The sequence below is a fragment of the Oryctolagus cuniculus genome, chromosome 16 (genome assembly GCF_964237555.1).
Source record: "Oryctolagus cuniculus chromosome 16, mOryCun1.1, whole genome shotgun sequence".
Lineage (NCBI taxonomy): Eukaryota > Metazoa > Chordata > Mammalia > Lagomorpha > Leporidae > Oryctolagus > Oryctolagus cuniculus.
Window position 1 is genome coordinate 52092586 of NC_091447.1, and position 13200 is coordinate 52105785.

General features: G+C 45.1%; 1 protein-coding gene across 1 annotated transcript; it reads right to left on the reverse strand.

The window, feature by feature from the left end:
- Positions 1 to 4091: 4091 nt before the first annotated feature.
- On the reverse strand, positions 4092 to 12348 carry PURB (purine rich element binding protein B). The gene has a single exon (XM_051853072.2). The coding sequence runs from the start codon at positions 12134 to 12136 to the stop codon at positions 11198 to 11200; it is 939 nt and encodes a 312-aa protein (XP_051709032.2). The 5' UTR covers positions 12137 to 12348; the 3' UTR covers positions 4092 to 11197.
- Between the last annotated feature and the right edge of the window lie 852 nt (positions 12349 to 13200).

A 13200-nucleotide genomic window follows, 5' to 3' on the forward strand; every position in this document is an offset into this window, starting at 1 on the left:
ACACTGTCCACTCTGCCTGTGAAAGAAAGAAGAAGAAAGAAAGAAAGAAAGAAAGAAAGAAAGAAAGAAAGAAAGAAAGAAAGAAAGAAAGAAAGAAAGAAAGAAAGAAAGAAAGAAAGAAAGAAAGAAAGAAAGAAAGAAAGAAAGAAAGAAAGAAAGAAAGAAAGAAAGAAAGAAAGAAAGAAAGAAAGAAAGAAAGAAAGAAAGAAAGAAAGAAAGAAAGAAAGAAAGAAAGAAAGAAAGAAAGAAAGAAAGAAAGAAAGAAAGAAAGAAAGAAAGAAAGAAAGAAAGAAAGAAAGAAAGAAAGAAAGAAAGAAAGAAAGAAAGAAAGAAAGAAAGAAAGAAAGAAAGAAAGAAAGAAAGAAAGAAAGAAAGAAAGAAAGAAAGAAAGAAGAAAGAAAGAAAGAAAGAAAGAAAGAAAGAAAGAAAGAAAGAAAGAAAGAAAAAGAAAGAAAGAAAGAAAGAAAGAAGAAAGAAAGAAAGAAAGAAAGAAAGAAAGAAAGAAAGAAAGAAAGAAAGAAAGAAAGAAAGAAAGAAAGAAAGAAAGAAAGAAAGAAAGAAAGAAAGAAAGAAAGAAAGAAAGAAAGAAAGAAAGAAAGAAAGAAAGAAAGAAAGAAAGAAAGAAAGAAAGAAAGAAAGAAAGAAAGAAAGAAAGAAAGAAAGAAAGAAAGAAAGAAAGAAAGAAAGAAAGAAAGAAAGAAAGAAAGAAAGAAAGAAAGAGAAAAATTCAGTAATCCATGTTCTAACAAGCCTCCGAATGACTGAAATGCATACTGGTGGGTTCTATGTGCTGCTAAAATCCCAGATTTCGCTCAGTGAAATTTTAACATTTACCTTTTAACAATGCTGCAGGACTCCATTTGCAAACTTCTTTTCAGGTTAGCTGTTTTAGGGGCTTCGGTGGTAGTGTGGGTCATTCAGGCACAGTGGTTCCAAGGTGTGCGCTGCTTGCTATACCAGGCCTTAAAAAAATTGTTTTCAAAAAATTTGTTTTCCTTCTGGCAGGTTCCCAGCCCTTCATCCTTTCATCCCTTTCCCCTTTATACCTTAGGATCCCACCACCAACTGTTTTTTGTTTTTCTTTAGATTTATTTATTTGAAAGAGTTGGGAGCGGGGGAAACAGAGAGATCTGTCTGCTCGTTCACTCCCCAAATGGCCACAACAGCCAGGGCAGGGCCAAGCCGAAGCCAGGGGGTTCTTCCAGGTCTCCCACAAGGGTGGTAGGAGCCCAAATACTTGGGCCGTGTTCTGCTGCCTTCCCAGGCACATTAGCTGGGACCTGGATCAGTTGTGGAGCATCTGAGATTCAGACTGGCACCCATATGAGATGCTGGCTTTGCAAGCAGCAGCTTTACCTGCTATGCCACAATGCCAGTCCTATGTCACTGTTTTTTTGTTTGTTTGTTTTTGTTTTTTAAATTTTATTTATTTGAGAGAAAGTTAGAGAGAGAGAGAGAGAGAGAGGAGAGACACTCCCCAGATGGCAGCAATGGCTGGAGCTGATCTGGCCTCTTCTAGGTCTCCCATGTGGGTGCAGGGGCCTGGATCAGAAGAGGAGCAGCCGGGACACAAACTGGCACCCATGTGGGATTCTGGTGCCACAGGCAGAGGCTTAGCCCTGTACGCCACAGGTGCCAGTCCCTCCACTAGTTCTTAAAAAGGCAGAACAACACAAAAAATTCACTGTCCCAAAGATCCCGATTCAGTTGGTATAGGCTGGTGCCTGGGAACCAGTATTCAAAACTCTCCTGGTGGTGCTGCAGCCAGCACTGAAAACCATGGCCGGATCCTAGAAGGGGACAACCACAGCAGTTGTATGTGTGTTCGCAAATATTTCAGAGCAAGAGTCTTTCCTATAACATGGGAAGACTATTGACTAGAAGGCAGTAGGACCTGGGGCCAGAACTGTGGCGCAGCAGGTTAAAGTCCTGGTCTGAAGCGCCGGCATCTCATACGGGCGCCGGTTCTAGTCCCGGCTGCCTCTCTTCCAATCCAGCTCTCTGCTATGGCCTAGGATAGCAGAAGATGGCCCAAGTCCTTGGGCCCCTGCACCTGGGTGGGAGACCCAGAAGAAGCTCCTGGCTTCAGATCAGCGCAACTCTGGCTGTTGTAGCCATTTGAGGTGTGAACCAGTGGATGGAAGACCTCTCTGTCTCTACCTCTCTCTGTAACTCTTTCAAATAAACAAAATAAATCTTAAAAAAAAAAAAAAAAAAAAAAAAGGCAAGCAATAGGACCATCTTCTGCAATCCTACCCCATTTCAGAAAGGTGTTAATTCACATGCCACTCCAGTTCAGTGGTTTGCAAAGAAGAAAATAGAACCCCATATAGGTTCCTGAGACCTTAAGGGGTTCAAGAGATCAAGACTACATTTCTGGGGTCAGTGCTGTAGCATAGCGGGTAAAGCCTCCACTTGTAGTGCCAGCATCCCATATGGGCACTGGTTCGAATCCCAGCTGCCCCTCTTCCAATCCAGCTCTCTGTTATGGCCTAGCAAAGCAGAAGATGGCTCAAGTCTTAGGCCCCTGCACCCATGTGGGAGACTCATAAGAAGCTCCTGGCTCTTGGCTTTGGATTGGCGCACCTCCAGCCATTATGGCCATTTGGGGAGTGAACCAGTGGATTGAAGACCTCTCTCTGCCTCTCCTTCTCTGTGTGACTTTCAAATAAATAATCCTTTTTAAAAAATATTAAATTAAAAAAGGACATTTCTAAGAGCATTGTTTCCCTTTTTCACTTTTTTTTTTTAAAGGATTTATTTGTTTGAAAGGCAGAGTTACAGAGAGGAAAGGAGAGCTAAGAGCGCAAGTGAGAGAAAACCTATCTGCTGGTTCATTTCCTGAATGTCCACTACAGCTGGGACTGGGCCAGGACAAAGCCAGGAGGGTCTCCCATGTGGGTGGCAAAGGCTGAAGTATTATGACCATCCAGGCACATTAGCAGGCAGCTGGATCATAAATCGAGCAGATAGGATTCTGGCATCAGATTGCAACTTAAACTGCTGCACAATGCCAGCCCCAAGACAGTCTCAGACTTTAGATATGCAAATACTGGTTTACTTTCTGACACAAAAACTCCCATTTTCTTTGGCCCCTAATATGCATACGGGCTCCTGTCTACCTACCATAATATTACCCCCCTCAAGAGAAGTAACCCATAATCTTATGTAGGGGGGAACATAGATGAAGGCCTATTTCCTGTATTTTCTTCAGAGCTGACATATGGGTGTAGAGTTGCTTATGGGGATTCTCTTGTGGTCTGTCCTGAGGAGGCCTGGGGAGATTGTCTTAAGCAGTCCAGCAAGCTGGTCACGTTGTCTAACAGGATAGGTTGGAAACCATGCTTTACAATCATCTGGAGCTGGACAGCTTTTATTTGTTGGCACAGTCAAGGGGAGTTCCCAGCCAAGGTACCAAGATGCTGCAGCAGATGTGAGGCCATAGAACTTTGTCTTTAGATGACAAAATGAGATCAGCGGGTGAACAAGAGGCAGTTTTATTGAAATAATAGACAGAAATCCCTGTTAGCCAGGAGGGGACTTCTGCTGATTTCTGTTCTTGCTTAAGACTAGGGTTTTCCAGAGGCCAAGCAACATGGTGATGCCATTGCTCTGATAGTGGGTGGAACACAGGTTTGTTACTTGCTCATAGGTGTTCTCTTAATATAGATACTATGTCCAGAAGGTAAAAGCTCTAGGGGGTATTAAGTCTTAAAAGTAAAAGAGCTCCTGAGACCACATAGCTGGGAACCTCTGGCCAGGAACTAGGAGCCAAATAATTTTACTTTTCCTTTAGCAGGAGGAGAGGGCTGGCATAATTCACCCCTTAGGCAGCTACAATGTTGGTAAGTTACAAGGGAACGCCTGATACAGGAATTTCTTTTGAGCTACTGTAAATAACCTAAAAATGAAGGGAGGTGAGTTGGTTGTCCAGGTTAAAGGTCAAAGCCTAAGAACTAATTTACAATCCTGATGTACTTCAGAGATGGGAATCTGAAAGTTCCAGTACTGGCTATGGTTCAGATCTAACTCCCCTAACTCCCTCCCCCATCGTCACACAGTCCTTTAAAAAAAAGAGACAGCAGCACAGATTTGTCATCCACTTTTCCGCATACTTTATTTGTTACAAACATACAATTTTTAAATATAGACTGTAAAACTCCATTTGCAAAAGTCTGCTACTGTAAGGAGTGCACACCAGCAGGAAGGATTCTTAAACTTTTTTCTCTATGAGTTTTTCTGTCAGTTTTGCTAGTTAGTGGTAAATACGGGACCCGCCATTTTACAGACCTGTCTGAAGCTTCTGGCTGTATCCACATTGCTCTTTTGAAGCAGCCCTGCTCGTCTCAACATTGATCAGAATCTGAGCTTCAACCTACAGGCAGTGAGATCAACAGCCCGTCTGGATGCTGCTTTTGAACGGTTTTCAGGAAGTTTGATTTCTGAATGGGTACTGCACTTCACGGATTTGTTTGAATTGCCCATGCAGCTCTATGCTTGTTAAAGTGCATTCTTCTTTTAAAAAATAAGCAAGAGGAATAATCTTTACTCTTTAACCAAGGTACTTAAGAAAATGAACTTTTTGGTCTCTCAGCAGATATTCCCGAATTGATCCTATCACTACAAATTTTAGTGTTTTATTTACAGACATTTATAGGGTTACAGGTGAAGGGGATCTTATAAAATTAAAGGTGCAGCTTCTCTTGAAGCAGAAATCAGTTCTACAAATTCATACATAGGAATACACACTTAGTTTACAATGCATAAGCATGTGGGTATTTACAGAGAGATTGAAGACATCCCCAAAAAAACCCTTTTAAAGTACTTTCCAACCTAAACTCTAATTGTACATCTAGAACAGGAAGCTGTCTCCTGCTATCAAGATTTGGTTTTAATTCAAATTACTTCTGTAGATTCTCTACTGGCAGGACATCAGTCCCTGCTTTGGAGTGAAGAACCTAGTTGAAGGAAGCCACTGGTACATACAACTGGCAGTGAAGATTCCAAGAGAACAAAAGGTGTGTTATCTGGATACATAATAGCAGACAGATGGATCTCTAAAAATGACCTTGGACAAACACCTGCGTGAAGGTCCAAAAGGAAAAAGAAATCTCTACTAAGACACTGTTCTAGAACTTCAGAAAAAAGAAGCCCCAATTTGATGATAAGCTTGGTTGCTATTCAAATATTGATGTTACTGAAAAATATACTTGTCTGCTACCAAAATATGCCAAACCGTAGACTACTGATTTAAAGTCAGTTTCCAGAGTTTTTGCCCAATTTATCAACTTTAAGAATCCAAAGAGCTTTTGTGTGGGGAGACACACAGGCTGGAGAAGAGTTTATGGCTAATATCTTAATGGTTTAAAATACAACTTCTGAATTCTTACAATACAAATTTGTTTAGTGATATAACCCATTCATCTGTCCAGGGACTCTCTCTACTTCTCTGTCTCTGAAAAAGGAATTTAGAAGAGGAAGAAACAAACCATTTGCCATCTACTTCCAAAGATTTTTCTAACCAGCCCAACCTGTAACACAGGTTAAGACTGGGGGTGCAATATTTTGCCTTTAAGAAATAAGAGGTGGTCTAAATCAATTTCCTTGAATTTGTTGTTGAAGAAAAGCTTCAGCTTCTATTCAAGTTCTGCCCCCCTTTATCAGAAGTCCTACTGAGTTCTGAAACTACTCCTACTATACTACTGTTGTTTTAACATAGCTCTACCTATCCCAATTGGAATGTTTAATTCAAGAGGCAGGAGTTATGCTTTCATATTAAAGTAAAAATGTATTGATGGCATAGTTCCTATTTTGAAAGGAAATATAAAATACATTCATAAAGGCTTTAGTTGGATTCAGGTACAGATTTCAATTGGCAATCAATCAGTAGGGTAATAAGTATTAATGATTTTTTTTTTTTTCCATTTTCTAAACTCAATTTTTAGTACTGGCAATGGGGCTACATTTGTTCTGTTAAATCCATCAGGAACGAAACTTGATTTTCAACTGAAGACTGGGAAAGGTGATTTTAAATAGAGAAGTCAGATCTATCCACAGAACTCACCATCCCAACCCATAGTCATCTCAAAGTTTTGTGGGCTACCATCTGGCTGAAAACTGATGACTGTGTAAGTTAAAAACAGGAGATGAGGTTGTAACTTACCATTTCTACCTTACATCTAGAATTCCAAACAGGGTATATGACATGAACTTTTCTTTTTTGTCTCTATTTTCTTAAAAGTAAATGTAGTTCTTTTTTTCTTTTTTATTTTCTACAAACGATCTCCCCCCTCCCCAGTCCCACCCACACACCCCTTATTCAGTATATCGAATGGGAGTTGTAACTCTTTAGGAAGACAGCTAATTGATTTACAGTACTCTAAAACCAACCCTGAAAACTGATAATCTCATTCACTTACTATAACTTCAGTGCTGTTGTTGACAGAAAAGAAAGAGTTACCTTAAGGCTCAAGGGAAAGTAACTTATTAAATTGTGAGTGCAGCATTGTTTACTCTCCCATCCATTGGAAACTAGCAAAATGCATTCTGGATCAATAATACAAACTTTCTAACATTAGCAAAGATTTCTACTCTTCTTATAGAGAGTTAGAACAATATTCATAAGCAGATTATCTAGGGGAGCCTGAGAAACCATGATCCACATTACACAAAGATTCCATGTATTTCATGATCAAAAAGTGCTTTAATCTTTGAGAAATATGTCAGGGTTAAAATGGAAATATACAATGTAAAATCACTTGACACTTTTTCAAGTGAAGTACAAAGTGGAAAAGGAGCAAAAAGATGGAGGCTCTGCTCTCTGAACAGGCCTTATGCATGTGACTCTTAGGGTGTACTAAATTAAAATTGTTTTTAAGAATTAATAATAGCGGGACTTTATGCCACTATTCTAAAACCTGAGATTGGACATCAAAGCAGTCAACTTTGTTATTCATCAGAGCAATTCTGACACTTCCTAAAAATAGAAGACAACTCAGTTGGTTTAACTTCAGGGTTAAGAACATGAACTTTCCCCAATCAAAAAGGAGACTGATCACAAACATCACACTAAGAGTGCTGCAAAGCAACGACTCTCAGTAAACTAGTCATTTTTCACATAAGCAAAAAAGTCACTTCTCTCCTTCCCCTTCGCACTGATCAAGGCCACACTATTTTCAAACGAATATCTACTGAGAGATCAGTTGTGCATTGGACAAAGTACCATAATTGGGTTAAAAATGAAAACAAAATTTACAGTGAAGAATACTTATGTGCATGGCTTACACACTCCAGCTTCTCCTTAATTTCATCCACCTGAAGAAGCACGGTAGATGCAATTAGTCACCTTGTGTGGTTACATTCTACACCCCTGTAAAGCCAGTCAAGGTCACATTTAACCAAGCATCCTCAGCAACTATAGTGCCTGAAGTGTGTAGCCGCTTACAGACCACTCAATATGAGGGCATTATTATAACCAGCCTCTTTTGCCCACAACCCTGCATTTTCAGATAAGACAGGATAATTGTTTTGTTTTGAGAAAACCGAAGCTTGAATCTCTTTAAAAGACCTGCAATTTACTGCAAAGTGATCCAGAGTTAACAAGGAAACAGGAGGTTAATGGCTGCCTGCACCCAAAGCCCCTCAATCATTTTGCAGTAAATAATTATGGGAAGTGATGTGACAAGCAGCTATGTGTGCATCACAGCCACCGTCATTTAAACCACCTACATGCCTCCAACAGTTCCATAGGGTGTTTGGGTTTTTGGTTTGGTTTTCACTTTGATTTTTGGTGCCATACAGATTTACACTGTTTTGTGCAGCATATGCACTGAGCAATTTGCAGACTAGAACTGCCATTCCACTTGCTGATATGATGGGTAGGGACAATAGAAACCAGCAACGAGTAGAATCTCTTCAAAGATTTTTGCTCTTTTGATTCTATTCCTAAAATTTGGTATTTCATCTCTGAACTATGGTAGTTTCAGAAACAAACCCCTACCAATTATTTGGAAAGGAGTTTTAGTTCCCTACCTCTCAAGAATAGGACTATTCTGATTAGCTGACATATTTGCCAAACTTAAAAATACAACCTCTAAATAGTTCACAGGAACAGCTGAAAAACAAAACAAGAATTTGGTTTTTTCCCAGTCTGCACGATGCTGTTATTTGGCTGGGATTAACAAAGGCTATTTCCTTTAACAGGCTAATATTTATGAACAACTCTCTGCACTTTGCCGATTTCTATTGTCCCTAGTGACCGGAATGAAGATCAGTGAAATGCTACAATCAATCCACATCCTTCTGCAACCTTCCTGCAGTGGGAAGAGAGGCCCCGAACCACCCCCTGCAGGAGAAACAAACCTTAAGAGATTGGTTAAGACTTAAAAACCCACCACTATGACATTTACCACTTAATCTTACATAGGCAGGTCAAAATTTTAATATAAATTACTTTTGCCAACACATAGCTTATGCATTCTTTGCTCCTTTTTTTGGAGGATTCTCAAATTGATATCTAAAGACTTACATATGATATCTTACTGTTATATGGTCTAATGACTAAGAAAATTTCTCTGGTAACCAAAGCTGACTCCATATATGGTAGTGTTCTTGGCATATACTCTATATGCCTCAGACCACTTCCACATTCTTTCTATTCAGCTAATTATAGCTTAGTAGCCACTGGTGAAGGATTGTGAAGACCCTGTCATTTCTACAGAATAGAAAGGCAAGGCTAGTTACTGCAATTCAGCCAAACAAAAAGAAAAAATACACCAACCCCTTGAAAAGGAGAGGTACTGCACCTTTGCAAAATTGAACTGGCTCACTGCAGCTGAGCAACAGAACCACCACTGAAGCAAGAAAACAAGTTGGTCTATACAGAAATTGTACATGGTTTGAAAACGAAAAAGTTACAGCAGTCAACTAATAGCTGCAACCTTAATTTTCATTGCTGCCTTAGAGTCTGAAACTTAACAGTTTCTGCAAATCTAATGCTAGCTTCTCAGCTCTTTTACTAAAACTATTTAGGAATTTGTTCTCCGCAGCAAAGAAATAAACACTCAAAACACATAGGTAAATACAGCAGGACATTATTGAAAACAGCTGCCTTGTAGTACAAAATACAGTACAAGTATACGGATGTCATTAAAACATCAAAAATACTATTGCTCCCATACAATTTAGGAAACATTCTTTGCAACGGAGAAAAATTTAAAAGAAATGCTTTAAAAAAATCTGTTTAAAAATTCTACTGTGGATGATGAGTAGAGAAATAGTCTGAAAAGGGCACCAATGTTTGTGGCTGTTTCACTTTTTTTTTTTAAATCTAAGATCAGCAATATTTGGAATCATAGTCCATTTTTTTAAAAAAGCCTAATTATATATACACAATGATTTCCCTCCCTCTCAGCCACAAATACATGAAAATGACCTTTTTGTATATTACTTATTTCCCAATAAATACAAAAAGATTGTATAGATTGAATACCAAAATAAGATAATAAAAAGGATATGCAATAAATTAAAAAGGCAGCTCAAATAAAGGGCAGGCATGCAGTTAAAAAAAATACTAAGATCGTGGAGGTGGGGTTACTCGCCTCCTGTTGAGAAGGTGTCACACAAATACCTGAAAACTTTGGAAAGAACATTAGCTCCCATTCAATTCAAAGTTACCTAGGTCTATGACATTTCTAGGAATACCTTTTGATGGAGGTGGGATTAACTTGATTAGTAAAAATCATTTCTACTGAAAATCCATTTAAAATATAGAAGAGGCGATCCTTGAAAACCCCAACTTTTATTCTTGAAAAGACAGCTGGATAAACTGGCAAAAGCCAGCGTGTTGAAATTTCAAGATGGTATAAAAATCTTCCAGGATATAGTCAGCATATTCACGTTCACTTCAGTTCCACTCACAGATGGATTTCAGCTTCCACCGGGTGCTACGCTTGAATCACTCACCCATCATTTGCCAACTCTGATTGTGAGGTACTGATACAATGGAACAAGTTCCTAAAAATTTATTTTAAAAGAATAAATGATGCTGGAATTCTGAACCTGAGGATTTTTAGTATGTGAACAAATCCACAGATTAAACTGAAGGTAAATTAAGACTTCAGTTTCGATTATTTCCAACTTTCCCATGAGGACGTAGAATCCATTAAAGCTCAGGCTTGCAGCCACACTGTTCCTTTAGTAGGTCATCTTCAAGTCTCACGGTTTAAAATTCAGCCAACCCGTGGCCGAAACAGCCAAATCTGCCATAATTCACTGGCTCACACGATGGAGATACAGAGGTCTGGCTCTAATTCATACTCAAGCCGTTCCTTGATAATGACCTCCACTGTTAGAGATCAGGGAAGAACTTTAGTGAGCAGCAACTAATCCACTCAAACAGTTTGCCTTGTGCTTTATGCCTGATTTCTTGTGCCTACCTCAGCAATCCCCAATGCTTTTAACTTCCAAAAAAAAAAAAACCAAACCACAAAAACCCTTTTGCCAACTTTTAAACTATTTTAGTAATGGATTCTGGTTCAAGCATTGATATCTGATTTCATCTGCATCCCGGAAAACAATTCTGCAAAGAAAAGACATGGGCCTTGGTCCAGGTTCCATGCAAAACCATTTTTTTTTAAATGGATCCGATTTGTTTCTGCATTCTCCGATGGCTTCTTGAAATTTTACTCTGCCCTGTCCATGATTACATCTAAAGTTGCATTCCTTTTCATAAACCAGTGCCCTCAAACTGGGGGACTGAAAAGGCCTCTCTCTTCTAAGAATTCCGTGAAGATCTAGGTCCGAAACGCTGATTGCAATGGAGGTGAAGGGATGGGTACGGCGGCAGTGCGCCCTGGAGAGATCTTTGCACCAGATCACCCAGGACCACCACAAATTCAACCGTTGCCAACGCGCGGGCCTGGGCGGCTGCGAAGCGGCTTCGCCCAGAGGCTCGGGAGACGCTGTTCTGTCTTCGCAGGCTGCTGCCAGTTCCTTGGAACTTACGCTTCTAAGTGTCCGTGGCTGTTCTCGCGTGGTTATTTCTTACCTACATTATTTTTCTTTTGTGTTCTCCCTGTGGGGCCTCCCTCGCTCCCCTGTCCCCCGGCCCACCGGGGAGGAGCAGGACGGGAACTCTGGAGCCGGCGGGTCGGGTGGGGTGGGGGGTGGGGGAGGCCCGCAGGGGAAGCTGCCGGTTTCAATCCTCGTCCACCTCCTCGCCTTCGGACTCGTCGCCGCCGCCGCTGCCCCCGGCACGGCGCTCGTAAAGCTTATCCCTCTGCCGCTCCTGGATCTCCTTCATCTCGTCGGCGTACCGGCAGAAGGCGCCTCCGAACTTGCCCCAGGCCTTGAAGGGCACGGTGATGGCGTTGCGGTAGGACGGCTTCACCTCGCTCACGCGCAGGAACACGCCGTACTTGTTGCAGCCCACGTCGAAGAAGAAGCGCTTCGAGTCCACCGTGATGGAGGTGCCCTCGGGCAGCTCCCCGTACAGGCCGCCCCCGGCGCCCCCGGCGCCGCCCCCCGGGCCGCCGGCCAGCTCGTCGTCCTCGCCGCCGTAGTCGTCGATGAGCTTGGCCAGCGCGTCGCGGAACTCGATGAGGCCCTGCGCGGGCAGCGCGATGGTCTGGCCGCTCTGCAGGCCGCCGGGCCCCGGGCCCGCGCCGAAGCCGCCGCCGCCGCGGTTGACGGTCTGGCGGATGCGCAGGAAGCGGCCGCGCTGGTTCTCCTTGAGGTCCAGGTAGTACTTGCGGTTCTCGCGCACCAGGAACTCGCTCTTGAGCGCGCGCCGCGGCCCGCCGCCGTCCTCGGCGCCCGCCGCCAGCTGCTCGGGGCTGCTGGGGCCCAGCTGCGCGTAGTGCTCGATGAAGTCGCCCAGCGAGTCGCGGAACTCGGCGGCCACCGCCATGGACAGCGTGAGGCGGCTCTTGGAGCCGCCCGCGCCCACCTCGGCGATCTTGAGGAAGCGGCCCTTGGCGTTCTGCTTCACGTCCAGGTAGAAGCGCTTGTTCTGGATGTCCAGCCGCTTCGAGGCCAGCTCCTGCGTCTCCTGCTCACCGCCGCCGCGGGGCGCGGGCTGGAAGCCGCCGGGCCCGCCGCCGCCGCCGCGCTCGCTGCCGCTGTCGCCGTCCGCCATCTTCTCGCCGCCGCCTCGCCGCCGCGCTCGCGCCGCCGCCCCCGCCTCCGCCCTGCGGCTCGCGTCCGGGCCCCCCGGCCTCGCCCGCCGGCTCCTCACGCGATCCCACCGCTCATCGCCGGCCGCCGCCGCCGCCGCCGCCGCCGCCGCCGCCGCCCCCCATCGCCTCCGCGCCCCGCCCCCGCGGCTTCCGCGCCGCCCGGCCCGCTTCCGGCGCGCGGCTTCCCGTGACGTCACTCGGCCCCGCCCGCCGCGGCCTGGCGGCCGGAAGCCGCGCGCGCCACGGGGCCCGGCGCGTGGGTGACGTCACGGGCGCGCCGCCTCGCGGCGGTCCGGCTTGGGAGCGTGGTGGCGTCCGCGTGGCGCGTCCGCGTGCTGCGTCCCTTGGGACGCTGTCGCGGTGCCCGCCGTGGCCGCCGTGCCCGCCGGGGTGTTCGCTGGCCCCTGTCGGAGGCGGCCGGAGCGGAGACGGCGGGAAAGCGCGAGGGGTTGGCCGCGGAGGGGGCGGCGGTGCGCAGCCCCCAGGGCCTGACCCTGGGCGCTGAGGGCAGCTCGGGGTGCCGGAGCCGTGGCCCTGAGGGCCCTGGGGCGGCTGGGGGCAGGTGAGCCGCTGGGCTGTGCCGCCCGCAGGCCGGAGCCGGCGCGCGGACAGGAGCGAGGCGGGCTCCGGCTGCGGAGGCCAGCGGCCGACGGACTGACTCTGCCCTCTCCAGCCCTCGAACGTGGCCGCGCAGGAAGCGGCGGTAGAGGCGCCGCAGGCCGCAGGCGTCCGCGTGACCTGCACGAGTTACTCCGGTTTCCAAGCCGAAGTTTGTCGTTAAACACAGCTCTAAATAGATGCGTGTGACAGACGACTTGTGTCCAGAATTAGGTGACGTCATATAAAAACCAGGCGAGCAGTTCGAACGCGTGCCCGACCACGGAGGACCCAAAAGCCAGTGAGATCGGGAAACTGCTCAGGGGATACCCGCTGAAATCGCGGAATATCACGGAGCCCCACCAGAGAGGCTAAAATAAATACGTCAGGTGCAGGCCGCCTCCCTGCTGGTGAGGGAGTAGACGGG

Bases quoted from the DNA above. Each gene is read 5' to 3' on its own strand.
- PURB (XM_051853072.2), bottom strand. From the start codon at position 12,136: ATGGCGGACGGCGACAGCGGCAGCGAGCGCGGCGGCGGCGGCGGGCCC.